The following is a 21146-nucleotide window of genomic DNA, read 5'->3' as shown; positions in this document are numbered from 1 at the left end:
TTTGTTATATCAAATAATAGAAATAAAAACTGTAAATCTTATTTGAACTTTTTAATGTAAAATAACTGGATAATGTTAAAAATGTGGTAATATAGTCTCTTCTATCTATAGGTCTTGTGTAAGAGTTACTTAGGATTAGTATTAATGTTTCATTTGGATGAAAGCAAATATAAAAGCATTACTATTAGACAAAAATAATTTTATACATTAATATTTCAAAAAATGCATTTTATAACATACTGGAATTTCTAATAGGAAACATACCTTTAAGCAGTGAAAATCTTTAATATGCTAATGTTTCTGGCTAGCTTTACTAGCCATCAATCAATTTAAAAATATACAGGAATAATACAAGAATAATAATCCAATATTATTATCCACAATACACACATTCAACAAATAGAATGTAAAAACCAATTGAGGCCTTTTTTTTGCAAAAGTATGTCAAAATTTGGAAAAAAAATTTTTTCATTTCATCTGGCAATTTTAATGATGATATTGCCCATGCAATATTATGCAACAATAGCAAATGTCAACAGAGATATTCTACATGAAAGAATTTGAAGTTTTACAAAAACAACACATGTCAGCAAGTAATGTCAAGATTTATTCACAAAAATAGTAATTGTCAGGGGACATCTGCTATTTTTTGGATAAAGGTCAACTTACAAGATGGCCAACTACATTGAAAAGTATTCTGGATCTCAGTAACCTCAACATCATTTGAAGATGTCCAATATTGGTGGCTGTTTGTGGCCAAGAAAGAAGAGGAATGAAGATGTTGTTTTAGAAGCAAAAGTTTATGGAATTAGCCACACAAACCACTAAAGAATGGAATAGGAAAATGTGTTATGGCTCCTGATTGCAGGTATGCAAACATTACCCATTTATTGAGTAAAAGTTGAATCTCAAATCAGCCAATATTATAAAAATCACTGAAGATGAAGAGGCTGTTCAAATTCATGATACATATTCTGGATCAAACAAAAATATTCTGATTAGAAGCAATAGGAAGTGGATCAATGAGTTGACACTGCCATAAGCCTACAAAGATCCAATACCTATACCAAACAAAAAACTTGTGGACTGCCTGAAGTAGTTAGCTTTCCTACAGAAGGCAGAGAATAAGTTCTATAAAAGTTTGTCAAGTGTTGCAGGTGATAAACAATATGTGGACATTGAAGTGGAATACAACAGCAGTGACTATGAGGCACTGGAACCTGCAGACTATAAAAAAGGGATCACAAGCTATAGAAAAGGGCATTGTACATACCTTATATAAAATACCTGTATTTTTAAAGGGATATCTATATATATATGTGTTTATAGGTATCCCTTGAGTAATGTAGTTAATTAATCTGTCGATGCTACTGCATATAATAAAATTGCATTAATCAAATACAGTGGTGGTACCTCAGTACATGACTGAAGGAATAGTCACAACTCTCTAGAACAAATTTTGGTTAATAACAAATATTTTTATTTTAATTTTATCATCAGTAAAAAGTTTCTGTGATAAAATGAGTAACTAATTTAAAAATAAAATGAAATTTTAGATCTCCCTTGGGGTTTAAGAAAAGGGCAACCTGACAACAACAGGGGCACATTCCCCAAGTATCCCAATATACAGGTGTCTCTGCTATGAGGACTCAGAAATGACATATGCAAACTTTTCCATGGAAAAAGAACTGTGGGAATAAAGTTTTTGGGAAGAACAGTATATATCAGCAAAAATTTAATTTTGCTTGGATTCTGTGAAAGACAATATTCTGGCAATATACCAAAACCTTCAGAATAGCTCACTGTTTTTGCAAATGGAAACAAAAGATGTCTGCAATTTAATAGAAGCAGTTTTTTTTAATTTTCTCAACAGTATGTAATATGACATGTTGTTTTTGCAAAATAACCTCTATTTAAATTCTCAAAAAAAAATGCAATGCTTTCAAATATTAAAAATTAATATAGAATTAAAGCTAAAACAGTTAAACATTAAAATGTAATTTCAGACATTGGTAACTGCATATTTCCAAGCCTTCTCCAAAGATTTTGTATAGTTAATGCATTGCTTTTTGGTTTTTGTTTGAAAAATTTGAGCCTTTCATGTATCATGTTTCATAGAGGAGTTTTTAATTTGCATAACAATATTGCCTTCATCTTATATTACACAAGTATCATCATGCATAACAAAGCAGGATAGTGCTACTGTATATATATTTTTTCTAATGTTCTGTTGATATTCTGCCAGTCTTTTTCTGCAAGTATATTCCACATATGAAATACTAAGGTTTTTGTGGTCATTGTTGACCAGTATTTTGTAGATACATGAATGAAACAGTTTATTCAAGAACTTGTAACCATTGTGTAAGATATTATGTATTGTGTTTTCTTTTAAATACAGTGGGTGATTGGTTAACAAACATAATTCATTCCAAGACTGTGTTTATTATCTGAACTGTTCGTTAACCAATTATCAGTTTACTATAGATCCGGGGTTGCCAAGCTCCTTGATAGTCCGAGCCATTTTTCAAAATTTGAAATTTTTTGCGAGCCGCAATTAAATATGTATTAAAAGGTATGCAAAAAATTCCAGATTACAAATTATATCCGTAGCAAGAGTGATACAAATTGTTTCCTCCAGAACACAATGTCAACTGTCCATTGCAATGANTGCATATTTCCAAGCCTTCTCCAAAGATTTTGTATAGTTAATGCATTGCTTTTTGGTTTTTGTTTGAAAAATTTGAGCCTTTCATGTATCATGTTTCATAGAGGAGTTTTTAATTTGCATAACAATATTGTCTTCATCTTATATTACACAAGTATCATCATGCATAACAAAGCAGGATAGTGCTACTGTATATATATTTTTTCTAATGTTCTGTTGATATTCTGCCAGTCTTTTTCTGCAAGTATATTCCACATATGAAATACTAAGGTTTTTGTGGTCATTGTTGACCAGTATTTTGTAGATACATGAATGAAACAGTTTATTCAAGAACTTGTAACCATTGTGTAAGATATTATATATTGTGTTTTCTTTTAAATACAGTGGGTGATTGGTTAACAAACATAATTCATTCCAAGACTGTGTTTATTATCTGAACTGTTCGTTAACCAATTATCGATTTACCATAGGTTTTTATGGGAATTTGATTAATTCGTTCTGGAGACCCCAAAAAATAAAAAAATATATACTTTCTTACTATGTTTATTTATATGTAATAATAATAATACATGCATACATACACAATTTTGCATTTTTATCAGTCATATCTTTTTCCATTTTTGTGGGACGTTAAAGAATCTGTCCAATGTTGATTGCTTTTCTCTCTTCTTCAGAATTTTTTGGAAGTAATTAATAGCATTATCATTTTAGAGATCCCCAAGCCTATTAACCTCAATCTGGTTTGGATGCCATTATCCAAATGGCATCGAAACCAGATTGAGATTGGATGACTGTTGTTCTGACATCTTCCCACTTCTTCAAAACTATGATGTTTTGAAGAAGTGGGATTTATTAAAATGTTTCATGATGTTTTTAACTAAATTTTTGTGGTTGATAATTCAATAACAATGATTTGTTTTATTTTTTAAAAATAAAGTGAGTGTATTTTTAGCTAAATAAATCTTATAATAACTGGAGTAGCAAAATAAATAGAAATATTTAATAAAATAACAATGACAAAAATTTTAGTTTTGACCAATAAATTAATTTTTAAAAAGTCAAAAATAGATATAATTTTTTTCAAAAATAATTGATTTTTATTCAAATTTATGACGAACTCAGAGACTAAATGAATGTTTATTTATTTTCTGAGTAATTAGTTTTTTTTTTATTAGTTGCTTTGAATGCATTAAATCACATTATATTTAAATAAAATTTAATTTTTATTGACAAATTTAATTTTAAAAATTCAGCAATAGTTAATTGTTATAAATATCAGTTTTATAAATATGTTAAAATTATATTCTCATTTTAGGATTTGAAAAGCTCAAATATTGCAGAAATATGTATGGCTCTTATAACTGTTTGCCATCTAATCAATCATGAAATGGTTCCTACAGTACAAAATTTAATAGAAGAAAAACTGAATCATTCACAGTATGTAGCAAAATTTATTTTAAGAAACAATAAAATTTTTTTAAACTTATTTTATATATAAATTTACATTAAATTGGTCTCTTTGATTAAACTTATTTTTATTTAATTTTATTTGTTCAGCCCTTTAGTAAGAAAGTTTGCCGTATTAGCCTTTCAACATTGTTTGAATCAGTTACAGAATTGGCATATTAGTTCAGCAGCAGTGCCTAAACTAGAAAAAGCATTGTCAGATGGAGATTTAAGTGTAGTAACTTCTGCAATTTCAACATTAAAGCAGTTAACCAAGGTGTAGATATGGAGGCAGGGGAATCTTTCCTTAAGTTACTTTATGTAGAGTTAGATTATTAATAATTATAATTGATCAAGGGAATACAAATTATAAAACTAAAGTTTTATTAGATTTATAATACTGAATATGGTAGAGTATATTTTGCAGTTATGGTTGTATTGTCTTGATCAATCATAAAATTAATTAGAAATTAAATAAAGTCTTTAATTTTGTTTAATTTCTAAGTTGGTTATATTGTATTTTTTTTATTTATTTTTTGTATTGTTTTTGAATTTAATATATTATATATTTTTATGATTTTACACTCCAGAGGAATTTGAAAAATTTCAAAACAATTCTAGTTATGTTTTTAACTACCCTTTACTAACCTTTAACATGCAGTCTATGTTATTAACATAATCTAACGTTAATAAAATAGATTGCATGTTAAAGGTTAGTAAAGGGTAGTTATTTTTTTAGTAAGTGCAGTTTGAGAAGAGTTATGTTTTTGTAAATTACACTAGTTTAGATTTTAATTTGTTATTTTTGATTCTAAGCTAAAATTCAAAGACCATGTAGATAAGATTATTAAACTACTTGCAAGTAGATGTGGTATTTTTTGGCAGCGGATCCATTTTGTCTAGGACTGTTTTAAGGTCTTTATTTTTTACAAACTTCCAGCCATTAATTGATTATTGCATTTTTATTTTGTATTCACCTGTTGACATTCTTATAGACAAAGTTATTAAGGTATTCAATAAAGTGTGCTTCTTGTTTAACAAACAGTAATTTACCTTGCAAGAAATCTATCAATTCAATTGCACCTTAGCTTTCCCTCTAAATAATAGGGCAATATATGTTTATTTAAGTTTTAAATGGTCCTATACTTATGAATATTATTGGTGTCCATGTCCCTACTCATATTAGTCATAATTTATCTTCTTTACATTACCTTAATTTTAGAGCAAATGACTCATATTGTTTGTTCTTTTACCCTAGTATTACTAATATGAATAATTTTGTAAAAACACTATGTACCTGTGAAATGATGTATTTTTCTTACTTTTTAAATTTGTTTTGCAATTTTTATGGGGTTGTAATTTTTTTCTTTCTTGTTGCTTGGAGGTGGTAATCCTGTGTTGCCAGAAACAACTATTACTTATGTAAAATTAAATAAATAAATAGTTTTTTGCAAGTTTCTGGTGTTTGATAGCATTGAATTCTTTGGTGATACCATATTTGTTTTTTACTTTCTTTGCTGCTTCTTTTATCTTTAGCTAAAAAAGTTAAAGTGAAATTAATTATGTACAGTACCATGCTTAGATATTGAAAAAATGTAAGTAAAATTCTACCATCTAGATTCAAATGTCATTAAACACAGGACAAGATTCAGCAGTTTATGGAATTTGATGCATGTTTTCTGTATTTTGAGTAATACAATGCCTTCTACAAACATACTAGAGTCTGTTTCAAAGAAGTTGGCTCCTGATATAACAAAAATACATGCCATTTTGCCTTGTGATTGATCTAATTTAAATAATATCAGGTGAACATGAACTGAGGTGAAACTGATTCTTCTAAATAACATAATTTCAAATAATTTTGTTTTAAAATATTGGAGAAAGGAAAATTTCCTGTAAATATAAATTTTATTTACCTGAAAAACTAAAGTTTCTTTAGAATTTAGTATAACTTTCAAAACAAATTTGTGTTGATTAGTTGAAGTATGATTTTGTTTCACAAAATCATACTTCATCTATAATAATAATTTTATAAATGAAAAACTTTAATTGTAAGTAAATAATAAAATCTATTATATAAAAAATAAATTTATTTCATAGAAAATGATGATGAAAACTAAACATTTTTAGAGCAGACAATCATTAGGTCTGTTTAGATAGAACATTAGGCAAAGCATATTCTATGTGTAAAATATTTAGTGGTTGTATCTCCATTTACTAAATCTATCTGAGCTCTTAGTGATAGTAAATTTTATCATTAATGGAATTATGTATACAGTTGTATATTTTAAAATAATTTTAGTACTTTTACTAAAATAACATATTATCTGATAAATTTATATCAGAATTATTTGAAGTTTATTTGATTTTTAGGAATGTATTTTGCAAGTATAATTTTGCATTCTCAGCAGATGTATTTTTATTACATTTAATATCTAAAGAAAGCATGATTATCCATATTTACTTATTGTAATCTCTGTATAATACTTTATTAAGAATATATATATATATATATATTCTTAATAAAGTATTATACAGAGATTACAATAAGTAAATATGGATAATCATGCTTTCTTTAGATATTAAATGTAATAAAAATACATCTGCTGAGAATGCAAAATTATACTTGCAAAATACATTCCTAAAAATCAAATAAACTTCAAATAATTCTGATATAAATTTATCAGATAATATGTTATTTTAGTAAAAGTACTAAAATTATTTTAAAATATACAACTGTATACATAATTCCATTAATGATAAAATTTACTATCACTAAGAGCTCAGATAGATTTAGTAAATGGAGATACAACCACTAAATATTTTACACATAGAATATGCTTTGCCTAATGTTCTATCTAAACAGACCTAATGATTGTCTGCTCTAAAAATGTTTAGTTTTCATCATCATTTTCTATGAAATAAATTTATTTTTTATATAATAGATTTTATTATTTACTTACAATTAAAGTTTTTCATTTATAAAATTATTATTATAGATGAAGTATGATTTTGTTACACAAAATCATACTTCAACTAATCAACACAAATTTGTTTTGAAAGTTATACTAAATTCTAAAGAAACTTTAGTTTTTCAGGTAAATAAAATTTATATTTACAGGAAATTTTCCTTTCTCCAATATTTTAAAACAAAATTATTTGAAATTATGTTATTTAGAAGAATCAGTTTCACCTCAGTTCATGTTCACCTGATATTATTTAAATTAGATCAATCACAAGGCAAAATGGCATGTATTTTTGTTATATCAGGAGCCAACTTCTTTGAAACAGACTCTAGTATGTTTGTAGAAGGCATTGTATTACTCAAAATACAGAAAACATGCATCAAATTCCATAAACTGCTGAATCTTGTCCTGTGTTTAATGACATTTGAATCTAGATGGTAGAATTTTACTTACATTTTTTCAATATCTAAGCATGGTACTGTACATAATTAATTTCACTTTAACTTTTTTAGCTAAAGATAAAAGAAGCAGCAAAGAAAGTAAAAAACAAATATGGTATCACCAAAGAATTCAATGCTATCAAACACCAGAAACTTGCAAAAAACTATTTATTTATTTAATTTTACATAAGTAATAGTTGTTTCTGGCAACACAGGATTATCACCTCCAAGCAACAAGAAAGAAAAAAATTACAACCCCATAAAAATTGCAAAACAAATTTAAAAAGTAAGAAAAATACATCATTTCACAGGTACATAGTGTTTTTACAAAATTATTCATATTAGTAATACTAGGGTAAAAGAACAAACAATATGAGTCATTTGCTCTAAAATTAAGGTAATGTAAAGAAGATAAATTATGACTAATATGAGTAGGGACATGGACACCAATAATATTCATAAGTATAGGACCATTTAAAACTTAAATAAACATATATTGCCCTATTATTTAGAGGGAANTATATATATATAAAATGATTGATGTAGGCTTTATATTTAATAAAAATTTAAATTATTGAAGTTTATTAATCAAAAATATCACTGACTGTAGTTGTTTACTGTTTATGAAATTTCTGAAGTCTACTTTAATCAAACTTCTTTTCTGCAGATCTATGTTAATGCAAGAAAGAACAATCTGTTTGGTATTTTTTTGTTTATGAATCTAAAATATTTTTAGGAAGCTAAAACAATCTTTTTTCAAATAAAAACTAATATTCAGGTCAATCTGCTGCAGATTGACAATCTTATTTGTAATTTGTAATTAATTATAAAATATCCTTCAAAAAACCGGATTATTTCAATGCCTTTAAAACTAATTTTTTCATTTAATGTTTAGATATCTTTCAAATTAACTTTCTTATTGATCAAGTGTGTTTTAGAAATTTGTGTAAAATACAATAAATTCCTATTAACTTACACTAATAGGAGATGAAGGTTGCCCAAGTTTAGGAAAGTTCAAGTAAATGGGATGTTTTCTCTGATCACATGAAAAATGAGGTGGATTTATAGTACAGTAATTTATTATGATTGGTTCTAAAGAGAGTTTTACTGATCTATAAGGATAAATTTACTGCTAAATTTATTACAGTGGCATTCTGTTAACTCAGCATTGTCTGGACTGACACAGGGCCAGGTTATCAGATTTGGTGGAAGTTTTTCTGTTTTTTTTCCAATTATCTCTCACAACTTTATATGTAAAATTGCATAAATCTGTCTTTTATGATTGTTTAGCTCAACATTTTAATTTTTCCAGGCTATTCTTATGCTTGGTTAGCTTGAAACAAGAACACGCTTTTCTTCCTCTGTTCTTTGTACACTTTTATTGCATATAAATACAGAGTACTCTAATTACCAAAATACATGAAGTAATGTACTCTAGCTGTTTTAGTGATAATTATTGATTGCAAGTGTGCTAAATATTTCTGTTTCTCATATGAAACCCACATAATGATGTCTTTGGAAAAGCCTTTAGAAAAATTGTGCACAAGGTAGCTTTTTATTCCTAGCATAGCTTTGTGTCATCTTGGTATTTGTCATCCCTAAAAGGAGAACCCACACCCCTTTCCAAGAACTGCCTTTTACATGAAAATCTTAACTTTTGACCCACCCAGTGCACCAATAACCCTCAATGATGCTGGCTTATTGAGTTTGCTGGCATAAAGGATGCTGGGTTAATGAAATTTCATTGTATTACAGAAAATGAGCTCAAATATCTGGACAGTACATATAAAGCAATTTACAATCTTTAGTAACTTACCAACTACAGTAATATAATGCATAGTAGAAAAAGACTTCTGAATATCAAAAGCATTTGTTAATTATAATTTCTTGTTAATTAGAATTTTTCTATTGTGAATAAATTTTAAATTATTGTGTGATTTTTTTTCAAAAAATTTGTTTTTCAGTTATGCAAAGTCTTAGTTGGTGGATCTGAATTAGTGAAGGTTTACTGTATACTTATTATGTTAGTTAAAACTAGATAACTAATTGTTTAACAAAATATTGTTAAATTAATTAAACTATAATGACAGCATTAGACAAAACAATTAATAAATTTTAAATATTTGCTTTGTATATTTTTATCATATAATAAGATTTATAGTTTTTATATAAAAATTGATTAAATTTGACAGCTTATTCAAATACTTAGAGAGCAGCATGGTTGTGATCTCCAGTTCTATAACAAATTTTAGAAAGTTTAAAATTTATTTTTGGCAATCAGTTAATTAAAAGTAATTAACTAATAATTGTTAATTTTTACTTTTATTGTTGTTATCGAATCTTAAAAATAAAAAAATTTTATTCAGATTATCATCACTCAATATACAGTGGGTGATCGGTTAACGAACAGATCGGATAACGAACACTTTCGCGAAAGATTTTTATGTTTGGACAATGAACACATGATTGGATAACGAACACATAACAACACAAGAAGAAGCAATGTAAAATAATGAATACCGATTGGTCTTTCTTTTTTGGAGTGTGGGAGACATCGACGCTCAAGCCAGTATATACCAATCGGATAGTATTCCTCCGAACTTTGAAAGTCTCCCTTGTAATTCCAGCCTTTTATTTTTCTGACAAAACAATTATTTTATGTATTCACGAGACTGTCAGGTAGGCACTCATTAAGTTTTGCTTCTGTTTTTCTTTTCGAAAGGTGAGAGTATAATAGCAAAGGTAGAGAATGGGCAGAAGATGCCTAATGTTGCTGGGCAGTATGGCGTGAACAGGTCTACAGGCCGCAGTTCAATCTTATCTAAGAAAAATACTGTATAATGAAGAAGACTCAAGCAGTTTAAGGAGTAACAAAATTCATATCTGAGAAATAAAGAACATTGAAGAGCTCATAATGGAACCTGAAACTGATCTGATGACAAAAGAACGCCAAGAACTCTTGAATGAAGAACACCAAGAAACTCGGCAAGATATGTTTTCCTCTGAAAGAGAGGATTAATGCCGATATCTGTTATTAAAGATTTTTTGTAGAAGTGAGAGGATGTCAGAACAAAGGTCTTAGAATGGCATCCAAACCAGGTTGAGGCTTGGGGATCTCTACAATTGCAATGCTATTAATTACTTATGAAAAATCCTGAAGAAGAGAGAAAAGCAATCAACATTAGACAGATTCTTTAACTCTTTCAAATGGAAAAAATACAACTAATAAAAATGCAAGATTGTGTATGTATGTATTTTTATTATTACATATAGTCTAAATAAACGTAATAAGAAAGTACATATTTTTTATTTTTTGGGGTTAACGAATTAATTAAATTCCCATTAAAGCATATGGTAAATCGATAATCGGTTAATGAACAATTCGGATAGCAAACAAAGTCTTGGAACGGATTATGTTCGTTAACCGATCACCCACTGTATGTTGTTTTCAAATGTATTATAAATATTTTTGAATAATTTTAATATTTGCATAACTAGGATATAAACATTTTCTAAAATTTATGTACATATACAATTAATGATATATTTAATTAATTACATGAAGATTCATTATAAAAGCATATCTTAAACAGAAAAATTTATTCGGATAAATGTAAAGTAATTATGATTACAATATGATTATTTTGTATTTATTTAAATACAGTATATTGTAAATGCTGTGATATGAGATTTGTTAATTTTGATCATTTTATTATTGATAATTATGAATTTATTTGTTTACATTTAGGAAAGGTATTAAAATATATCCAGTTGTTAAAGAAACTTTGCAACGAGCAGAAGTTAACCAAAATATAAGCTATGGTAAGTTTATTTTGAACTTTGCTTTTTTGTTGTAGGTTCATATTGGTAGCACCAGGATTTGTTGCTAGTAATGAATTTTTGAAAGAAAGAATTTTCTGCTTCTGCCATTCACTGAACTCATGGCAGGCATTTTTTTGACAAGAAAAGAGCATATTAATTTTACAAACACAGTATAGAAAAAAGACTGACAAAAGCATTCTGAAATAAATTGTCTAAATATGAAAGTTTTAACTAAAGATTACACAGTAGTCAGGTAGATGGCACTACTTGTCTCTCTGATAAAAACATCAATCCTGGACTTTCCAGACAGACTGTATATATTTGTCAGTTAACAAGAATTGCAGGTTTAATCTTGCTAAAAGTCAGAAATTTGAAATTTGTAGGTAATTTCCAAATTATTTAAAAAAAATAGTCAAAACTTAACAGTTTGATTATTATTATATTTAATTTAAATATAGAGGGGCCTTGACATCTAATGGGAATTTGTTCCTGAAAACAAGTAATACATTGACTTCCTGTAATTTATTCCAAATCCAAATCCTTTACAGGTGACATCACCATCAAATATTTTTTGTTCTACTTGAATTTTATATAAAAAATGAATGTTTAATAAATATTTTAGAAAATATCTTAAAGTAATACACAAATGATAAATTAGCATTTATCATAAATATTTAAATTAGTTGATGTTATGTTGTTGTTTATTATTTTGAAGTCATTTTTATTAATCCATTTTAGCAATCATTTTTGAATGCATTGAAACAATTATTAATCTCCATCATGACAATGAAGAAATATTTCAGTTAGCTTTAACATCTGTTGCAAAGTTATTGAAATCAAAGAGAGTTAATTTAAAATATATGGGTAAGTCATATACATTTTTTTCTGTGGAATTTTTCTTTATATAATTTAAAAAAGCAAAAAATATGTATTATAAATACACCAAATCCCAATTTTGAATATTTTTGATCTAATAATTCAGTGTAATAGTTTTAAATTGAACATGTATTTAAATTATCATAACAGTGATTTATTCAGGTTATGGTTAGGATTATTGTTTACTCTTAACTCTAGACATTTCTCTTTAAAGATTGCTTGAAATTCAGTGATCTAAAGACTACTTAACTTGAAACTTCAAAAACTGGGATTTGATCTGTTAATAATATAAATCCAACAATGTAGTTTGATAGCAAGTTTCAAAGTAAAGGAAATTTTTTTACTGTTTCTTTCCTTGTGAAATACATAAAAAGTCATTTTGTTTTAAAGTTTTTATGTAGTTTAAAAAGTAAACTTTACAAATTAACCTGTTGTGTACATAGACATTTTTCATATTAATGTAATTAAACATAAAAAATACTTAAAAATACTTAAAACTGAAAAAAATGAAAGAAATGCGTTAATTTTGAAGAAAAAGCTTCAAATTTTATTATCCTTTGTATCTCTTTCTGTGAAATTTGACACTGATGAGTCATTGTTTACACATCTGGATGACCTTGAGAACAGCTGGTATCGTATTTCCCGGGACATTCTCAGAAGTCTCGGGAGGCGATGGGTTTATAGTAGGGTGAATACTAGTTGGCCATATATTTTTAAATATTTTTAAAAAATTAAAATTTTTATTGTGATTTCCGACCCACCCGACTTAATTAAACTTATCTATTAATTAAAAAAATTAAAAAACTATCAGAGGTCATTTTTGACATCAGAAACCAGCTTTAAATAACTTTACCGAAGGAAAATTCGTGCACTACAACTTTAGAACATTGAATGAAATTTGATATCAAACTCCCATTAAAAAACTATTAAAAAGCAATTAAGCGTGAAGCGTGCATCATTAAGGTAAATTAAAATCGTGATAAAATTTTTTCATGCGGGAAAAAATGTTTTAAAAATTTGGAGACTTAAAAAACATTCCAAAAATAAAAAAAAAAATTTCAAAAATGGCCTTAAGGACCGCATTTTATGTAACGCTATGTAACTTGCCCAAGATATCTTGGGTTATAGGCTTAAGGGGTTGCAAATAAGTGTTATGGAGAAATATTTTACTTTTATTGAAAGAAATAATCATTTATTTTCCTTCACACAAAGTAAAACTTCATTTTTTTGCTGTTGGATCCCCGATCCATTTCAGGAGAAGCAGCTGAGTAGAAGACTTTGATTGATGTTTAAACCACAACATTGCTATGTTTAACACAGCAAATGCCTCAGCATGCATGAGATGTGTTTTGTTTTGTTCTTCCTTCATCTGTTTCATTTTCAATAGGTTCACTAGTTTTGCTCACATATGCACGATCTCATTGTCAGTTAAGAGTTGAAAATTGTCATTAATAATTTGCCCAGATATTGGAGGCTCTGAGCACTTTGTTGAGTTTTTCAGATCTGAGTAGAATTTATTCTATTCTTTTTTAGATTATCTGTCATCAAAGACTTCCAAGCTTCAGCTAACATGTAGTAGTAATCTTTCAGATGCTTTTACTTTTCCAGCTGTTATGTCTACATAACAAGGCAAAGTATTGGAATCATGTTAAATTTGACCCTTTGAGTTTTTTGAAAATCATGTTTTGAGACCTGAAACCAAAAATGTCAAGAAATGGAAAAAATTATGTGTGCGCATTGGCATTTATTTCATTTAATATCTCAGGATAAGGTAATGATAAAGAAACAAAATTTGGCATAGTAGCTTGTGTATAAGGGGCATTTATGCTATTAAATTTTGATGGTTAAAGGTTGAGAGGGTGAGGCGATAGAGGAGAGTCACAAGTCATATCTCAATAGAGATCTTACTCATTATTAACATTTACAATTTTTTTTATAAAACTCATCTCTACACTCAAGATTAAGCATTTTGCCATTTTATAATCATAAATAATATAAAAAGCATTTTATGATAAAAATCTCATAACAGCTGGTAAAGTTATGCAACTCGTTGTTGGATTTTTATAAAAAGAAACAACTTTCTGCCAAGAGTAAACAACATAGAATTTGTTACCTGTATATCCTGTTGTGTTTGTTGATTTTTTGGTTGAACTAACACTGACATTTGGTGGAAGATACATCAAGTAAAAGTCATTGACAATTCTATTTAATATGTTGGCTGATGAATGACATAGTGCATTGTAGAATAGCAGTAACAATGCCCTGTTTCCCCCTCCCTCTTTGCCTTCATTACATAATGCTTTTTAACACTTAACATAAAATATTTAGTATACCATTCAGAAAAAAGTTCAGAGTTCATTTATGCATTTTTTTTTCTGCTTTGTAAATGATAGGTACAGAAGCAATATTTTTGAAGCAATGGGAGTTTTTAGTCTCCAATCATTAGCAATGGTAATGCATGAGTACCAATGGTGTTTGCACAAACCAATGCTATGATTTGCTTTTTGCTAACTTCATAGCCTGGAACTGAAGATTCCTGTCATGAATCCAGTGACTGTTGGAGCAGCACTTTCCAATTTATCTCCATTTCATCTGTTGTAGACATCACCTTTGGAATAATAGCCTTTGCTTTTCTTGATTTTATTGGCAATTATGGTGTTACTGGACAATGATTCTTCTTCAAGGTAAAATTTCTTGAAACCTTGTTGTGAATTTAAGTTTCTTAGCCAACTGTTGTTGACTTTGAAATCAGACAAGCTCCCAGTGATTGTTTGAGTATAGTACTTTTTCACATAACAAAGGGCCTGATATTGGTTTCTTCTTTGAAGGAACTATGAAGTGCATGGTCATGTGTCACATCATTTGCATCTTTCATTATTTTTCTTTTTTTTTAGATTCATCTTCAAATACAAGTCTGGCAACAAACTCTAAGGTGGCTTGTCAGTCAGCTTTTATATCTGATGATGATTCCTTTCCTACATTAAAACTTCTGGTTAAAGAAACTCCAATTTTTTTTTTTGTCTAAATGGTTGATGATCTTTAATTTTGATTCTATCATTATCATCACATTATACTTCTTTTAAGATGACAATGACATGTGGATATTTTCAAAAAGCAACTGATATAATGTCCACAAAAAGTGCATAAAAACAGTACACAACATCTCAGTAAAAGTTCTTGAAGGTGCACTTTGCTTCTTCTATGATCTCCAAGTGTTTCCTCTGCCATCATAGTCTTGTTGTTGTTTTACTAAGGTCTGTTGAAAGTCTCTCTACTCAGCATTGTTGGTTTTTTATATATTCCTCACTTTGTTTGTGTTATGCATCTCTGATTTCTTCTAAACATCTAAAGGCAAAACATTTCTTTACCTATGCTTTGTTTATGGGTGAGCAATTGTCTGGGGAAAGAGATGGTCCAATCTGGATAATGGAGGTTTGGATGATCAGCATTCAGATAATTGGAGTTCTTTTTATAACTTTATATATATATTATTTGTTGTAAACAATGTGTTTATTTTTAAATTAAATCTGTTAATTTAGGAATAAAAGCACTTGCACATGTGGCAAAAAAAGTTCATCCTCATTTTGCTAATGAACATCAAGAAATTGTTATGGAATGTTTACATCATCCTGACATAGCAATGAGAATTCAGGTGAATATTATTTCAATATGTATAAGATTTAAAATATATTATTAACAAATTACACTTTGCAATTTTTTATTAAACAAAATACATAAATGTTTTTTCTAAATTTCATATTTATCTATCTACAAATTAAATAGTTATGATAAGTGTTGCTCTTTTCTTGCTTTGATATTTTTCTCATTATGCAACTTAAATTATTTTTGAAGTTATAGAAATAACATTTTTACAAAATCATTCAAAATTACTTTTGAAGTTTGTAAAAAAATATCTTTCATTTTTAAAATAAAATTAATTTTATAATTTGAAAAACAAAAAATAAATTGAAAACTTAAAAATATGCTGAAATCAGGATATACCACAATTTTTTCAAAGCATTGATTTAACAATAGAAATGTTTAGCTCCACTCAAAAGTATGTTTAGGTTGGTGGAAGGTGGTTTTTCCACACTGCTTATAATTTGATACTATCAAGCACCAAATGTATTGGAGATCACCAAACTATCATTTTCATAGAAACGAGGATAAAAATTCTTGTCAGAGACACTAAAAGATTTTCTGTTTGAAAATGTTTTAGCCAAATTCAACTAATTTTTATACTGTATTTATATTTTCTGGTTTGTTATGATTAATATTATTTTTATTTTTCTGTAATAAAATAATACTTACCAGAAAGTATTAAGAAAGCATAAGTAGTTCATTGGTATCATTACTAAGGGGAAATCACAATGGAATCATTGTAGATTTTCATAATACTATTTGTGAATGTAAGTCTTGGTACTAACCTTTTTTGAGCAAAGTCTGCTTCTCAAATGTTTTTAAGAAAATCAAAGTTAAAAAATCCCAAGTGACTTATATGTAAGTTTTGTGGAATCTTTTGATGAAGATACCATGGCTTGATGACATTATGACTGACAGAATTGTGAGATTGTTGATTTGCATATTAATTAGTGAGGTTTTTTCAAATCAGTGCAGATTTACATAAAGTTATTATATATTGTATGGGTAAATTATTTTGTATATTTATTTTCTATTAAAATTGGCACTTTACCTTCCTCTAAAATTCATTTTTGGAATTGTTTAAAATAAATTTAAGGTTTATTTTTAAAATAATTAAATATAATTATGTAATTAAAAACAGGATAATTTATTATAAATTAATAGATGATTATTTTATAGTTTATTAATTCATTATTCTTAAATTATAACTTTATTTTTACTGTTTTTTTGTTTTATTAATTATGAAAAATTATTTATATCATAAGTATATTCCCTAAGAAACTAAAGAAGTGATGTTGAAAGATGGTTGTTTTGTGTCATACATTTCAATGTGATATAGGGAGTTAGTCATGATTAATAATTCTTTGAATTTACTTAATTGCTTAAAAAGTTAAATCATTTGTAATATTTTTATATTTCGAAATGTAAAACATTTTAATTAAATTTTTTTAACCAAAAACAAATTTACAAGGAAGAAAAAACACATTTTTATAGAAAATAATTAGATAAAATGTATAAAACCATGTGATTTACAATTATTTTATGTAAACAGTGTATTTATTTGAAAAAATCAACTTTGTGAGACATAAACCAGTGATCTCACAAATAACTTTTGGAGTAAGGAACTTTGCTACCAAGCCACATGGTCTTCAACAAAAGGTTCCATAAAACTTATTTGTAAGTTGCTCAGGATGTTTTTTACTTTAATTTTCTTAAAAATGTTTGAGAAGTGCAATTTTTTCTTTGCTCAATAAAGGTTTATACCAAGATATATTCACACAAACAGTATTACTGAAATCTGTAAGGACCATGTTGTGAATTCCTATGTTAGTAGTAAATAATGATGGTTTCTGGTCAAAGTATTAATAAAAGTTTAGTTCACTTGTATGCTCTGTTAATTATTAGTCTAAATCCATCAATTACAATCATTATATATTTATACACTAGCAGGTAATTAAATAAGTACAAACATTAAGATTATTAGATTATTTTGTACTTTAATCCTTCTACTATATTATATTGTAGTATTTGATTTATATACTGACAAAGTTATCTTATGTAAGGGTTTATCACACCAAGTGCCCCCCTATGCTTTGGCACCACAGGACTGAAGGGTCGAACAAGAGTCATCACGTTGGCAAAGACTGCAATGACTAATTCGCCATGACTGACACCACTGTGTCTTCTGGGTAGACACACAGAGACTGTTACATTTGCTTTTTATGTGTGAGCAGTCGCATCTGTGGACAGTTGGACTTGGGATGGAGACTGATTGGGCCAAAGAAGTGCACTTTACAAGTTATCATATAACAAAACTACCCATTTATTAATCAAAATTATAGCAAGACATATATCATTATGCAGAAGCTTAGCAAATGCTAATATTTGGATATATAGCGTAACTACTACAACCTTGGCAAAGAGAGAGAGAAAGAGAGTTCACGTTAAGTTTGCGCAAGGATAAATACATTTAAAGTTCATAGAGATTGAAATACAGAACTTTCTAAATTGACGGAGTCACTGTCCTCTGGATTAGCAGGTTCTTTTGATGAATGGAGATAGATGCTCAGGAGTGGTGACGGTATCAGCTAGAATCAGCGATGGTGACAGCGATGACGAGTGACTGGTCACACACACACATAGTTCAGAAAAACAACTGGATGACCTTCTTCGACTCATCGACCCCTCCTTTTTATTAGGGGGTCTGTCCTGGTGGTTTTTCCATGGCCTTATTTCCATGGCTTTTCTACAATCGTCCAATAGTTGAATTTTGGTCATAGATTCCGGGTGACACACTAGGAAGCTGTGTCACCTCCGAAAGGAAGTGAATCCTGGAAAAGATACAATCGTATCCTTCCAGACTTTTATTAAATGTTGGGAAAAAGTTTATTCCTTTTTCCATATAATTAATCATTATTTCATTTTATTTTAAAACGAACATGAAAGTTTATAAAAAAGAAAGGTTTATAAGAGCTTATCAGATCCTGGCACTCACAAAAACCATATAAAACGTTTGATTATTTTAGCCTACCATTGTTATGTTTATCGTAATACTTAGATAGTACGAAATGACACAGTTTCATTGGTCAAGTAGACACCAATTTAAAATATGATATCTTAAAAAATTTAAGATAAGGTATTTTTTCTAATACCTTCTAAGCACTAACAAACTGTTTCATTCACAGTTGCATATCAAATGATCTGCCAACGAATTAAATGTCATGATAAACAGACCAAATATTTAAACTCAGCTCTCACAAAAACCATTAAAATCATATTTTGTGCAGACTGGTAATCTCATATTATGTAATTTTCCTATTCGAATGCCACTATATAAGTGGGTCTGATAGGAAGAATGGACTGCTGAAGATGGAGGTTGAAGTTAATTCAACCAAAAGTAGTAGTCATCCTCCTCCTGGGAGAGAAGATGATCAACAACTATTACTTAGTACTGGTCTATTGATCAAGTGATCCATGTTGGATAGGTTGTGATGGCCCCACATGTGATCAAAGTTGTTAACCGTAATGTCCAAAAGACTTGATATAAGACTTGTTTAATTAAATAATGAGATTTTGTAAAAATAAGAAAATAATTGCTTTTATGTAATCTCATAAAAAAACTGGTGAAACCAGATTTAAAAAATTAAAGCTCAGCAAAAACAGCTAAGTAAAGGAAACTTTTGAAAGTTGTGGCATAAGCATACCGGAAACAGATTTGATTTAAGTGTTACTAACACAAAGAAAATCCAGAAAACTGCAGGTGGCCAGTCTGTTGGCTATGTGCAAACCCAAGACCAACTGTCAATGTTTGGTGGTTTTATCCACTCAGTTACTGGAGGGTACATATTGAGCTGCAATTTGAAAAAATTGTTGACCTATAAATTCCCACTGTCATTCAATTGTCCATCTTTGTCCTTCCTTAATCTCAAGAATGGATTTAGATAGATAAAAGTTGAGAGTAGACGTGGAAGTCATAAGAGAAAGAGGACCAGATTAACCTATTCAATGTTGAAATTTTTATTTGTTGCCTGTGACATCATGTTGAATTTTGTCGATGTTAAACCTAAAAAAATTTTTTTTTAAATAATATTCAGTGTTTACTGTATCATTAAAAATTATTTTTTTGTTGCACAAACAAAATAAATATATCAAATAATATAGAAACAAAAAAAATTATATTTTTAAAGTTTGTTTTAATATAAAAATTGTGACGCATAGCAACATCTAGTATCAAAAATGTTCCAATGTAAACATGAAAATATTCGGGATTGCCCATGCAGGTCAATGAGGTCAACACGAATATTTTCGGGAACAACGTAGACAGGTTAACTATGTATGAACATACCGCAAGTCACATTATTTCAATTCAAAAATTTTTTCCGGAGTGAGATACATAACCGGCATGACACTATTGCTAACAGAAAAAGTATGATGTACAGGAGAAAACACTATTACACTCCAAGCAAGCAAGTTCTGTGTGCTACCCATTGCAGTAATGGTGCAATGGTGCATCTATTTCACACTATATCATTGTTGCAACAATTTAATGAATATAATGCAGTATATATATTTTTTAAAATTTCTTTTTGTAATAATTATATTTAGTTAATTATTTCATTAAATTTTTTTAAATAGATGGTGCTACATGTAAAACCACCAATCAAATGTAGACATAAATCAATCAATATGTAGAAATCCAATTGATAATTTGGGATGGGATGTATGATATTATCTAAGTTAGAAGTATTTGAACATAACTGTCCAGTTTTGTAGCCATTGGTCAAACAGCTAGATGTGCATAGTGAGCAAACAAACATCCTCATTTATATATATATTATACCACTTTATATGCAATGTGCTATTTTAAATCAGTTTTTATGACTTGAACTGCAGCAAAACATTCATGAACATGTGATCATTTGATAAAATTATAAATTTTATATAATTGTAATTGTGCATACTTATAACATGTGTATTTATGTCAATTATAAATGAAATCCAAAATAAAATAGCACATAGACAAGGAATATTTTATAAATATAATGTAAAAAAAATATGTTGTAGAAGCGAACACAATACTTATAAATTTAATAATGCCAAAAAAATCAGAAAAATTTATGAAAGTTTATCTGTAATCAAAGAGAGTGGCAAACAGTCTATTTATTTGAATTTAAGCATCAATGTATTTATAATAGATGATTATAACTGATTAATAGTCACTTTTTAAACATACTTAGAGAATTTCAGAATTTTCTTTTTACACATGTGTTTACAGCAAATCATATTCTG

At 28.1% G+C, this 21146-nt stretch overlaps 2 protein-coding genes across 2 annotated transcripts in view; both read left to right on the top strand.

Annotated features, from left to right (window-relative positions):
• Window positions 1–3973: 3973 nt before the first annotated feature.
• LOC111625707 (AP-4 complex subunit epsilon-1-like) lies at window positions 3974–4499 on the top strand. Its single transcript, XM_023368925.1, has 2 exons — window positions 3974–4102; window positions 4223–4499. Exons 1-2 carry the CDS (start codon window positions 4014–4016, stop codon window positions 4392–4394), a joined length of 261 nt encoding a protein of 86 aa, XP_023224693.1. The 5' UTR covers window positions 3974–4013; the 3' UTR covers window positions 4395–4499.
• A 6747-nt stretch (window positions 4500–11246) lies between these two features.
• Window positions 11247–21146, top strand: part of LOC111625705 (AP-4 complex subunit epsilon-1-like) — a 56510-nt gene continuing 46610 nt past the window's right edge. The window contains exons 1-3 of the mRNA XM_023368923.1: window positions 11247–11339; window positions 12078–12203; window positions 15755–15867. Of these exons, the coding sequence (XP_023224691.1) occupies window positions 12200–12203; window positions 15755–15867 (117 nt within the window). The 5' untranslated portion in view covers window positions 11247–11339; window positions 12078–12199. The remainder of the gene's footprint in view (window positions 11340–12077; window positions 12204–15754; window positions 15868–21146) is intronic.

Source organism: Centruroides sculpturatus, unplaced genomic scaffold (genome assembly GCF_000671375.1).
Source record: "Centruroides sculpturatus isolate CEXI.00-Female unplaced genomic scaffold, Cexi_2.0 scaffold78, whole genome shotgun sequence".
In the NCBI taxonomy this organism is placed as follows: domain Eukaryota; kingdom Metazoa; phylum Arthropoda; class Arachnida; order Scorpiones; family Buthidae; genus Centruroides; species Centruroides sculpturatus.
This window is presented reverse-complemented; position numbering and strand designations above follow the sequence as displayed.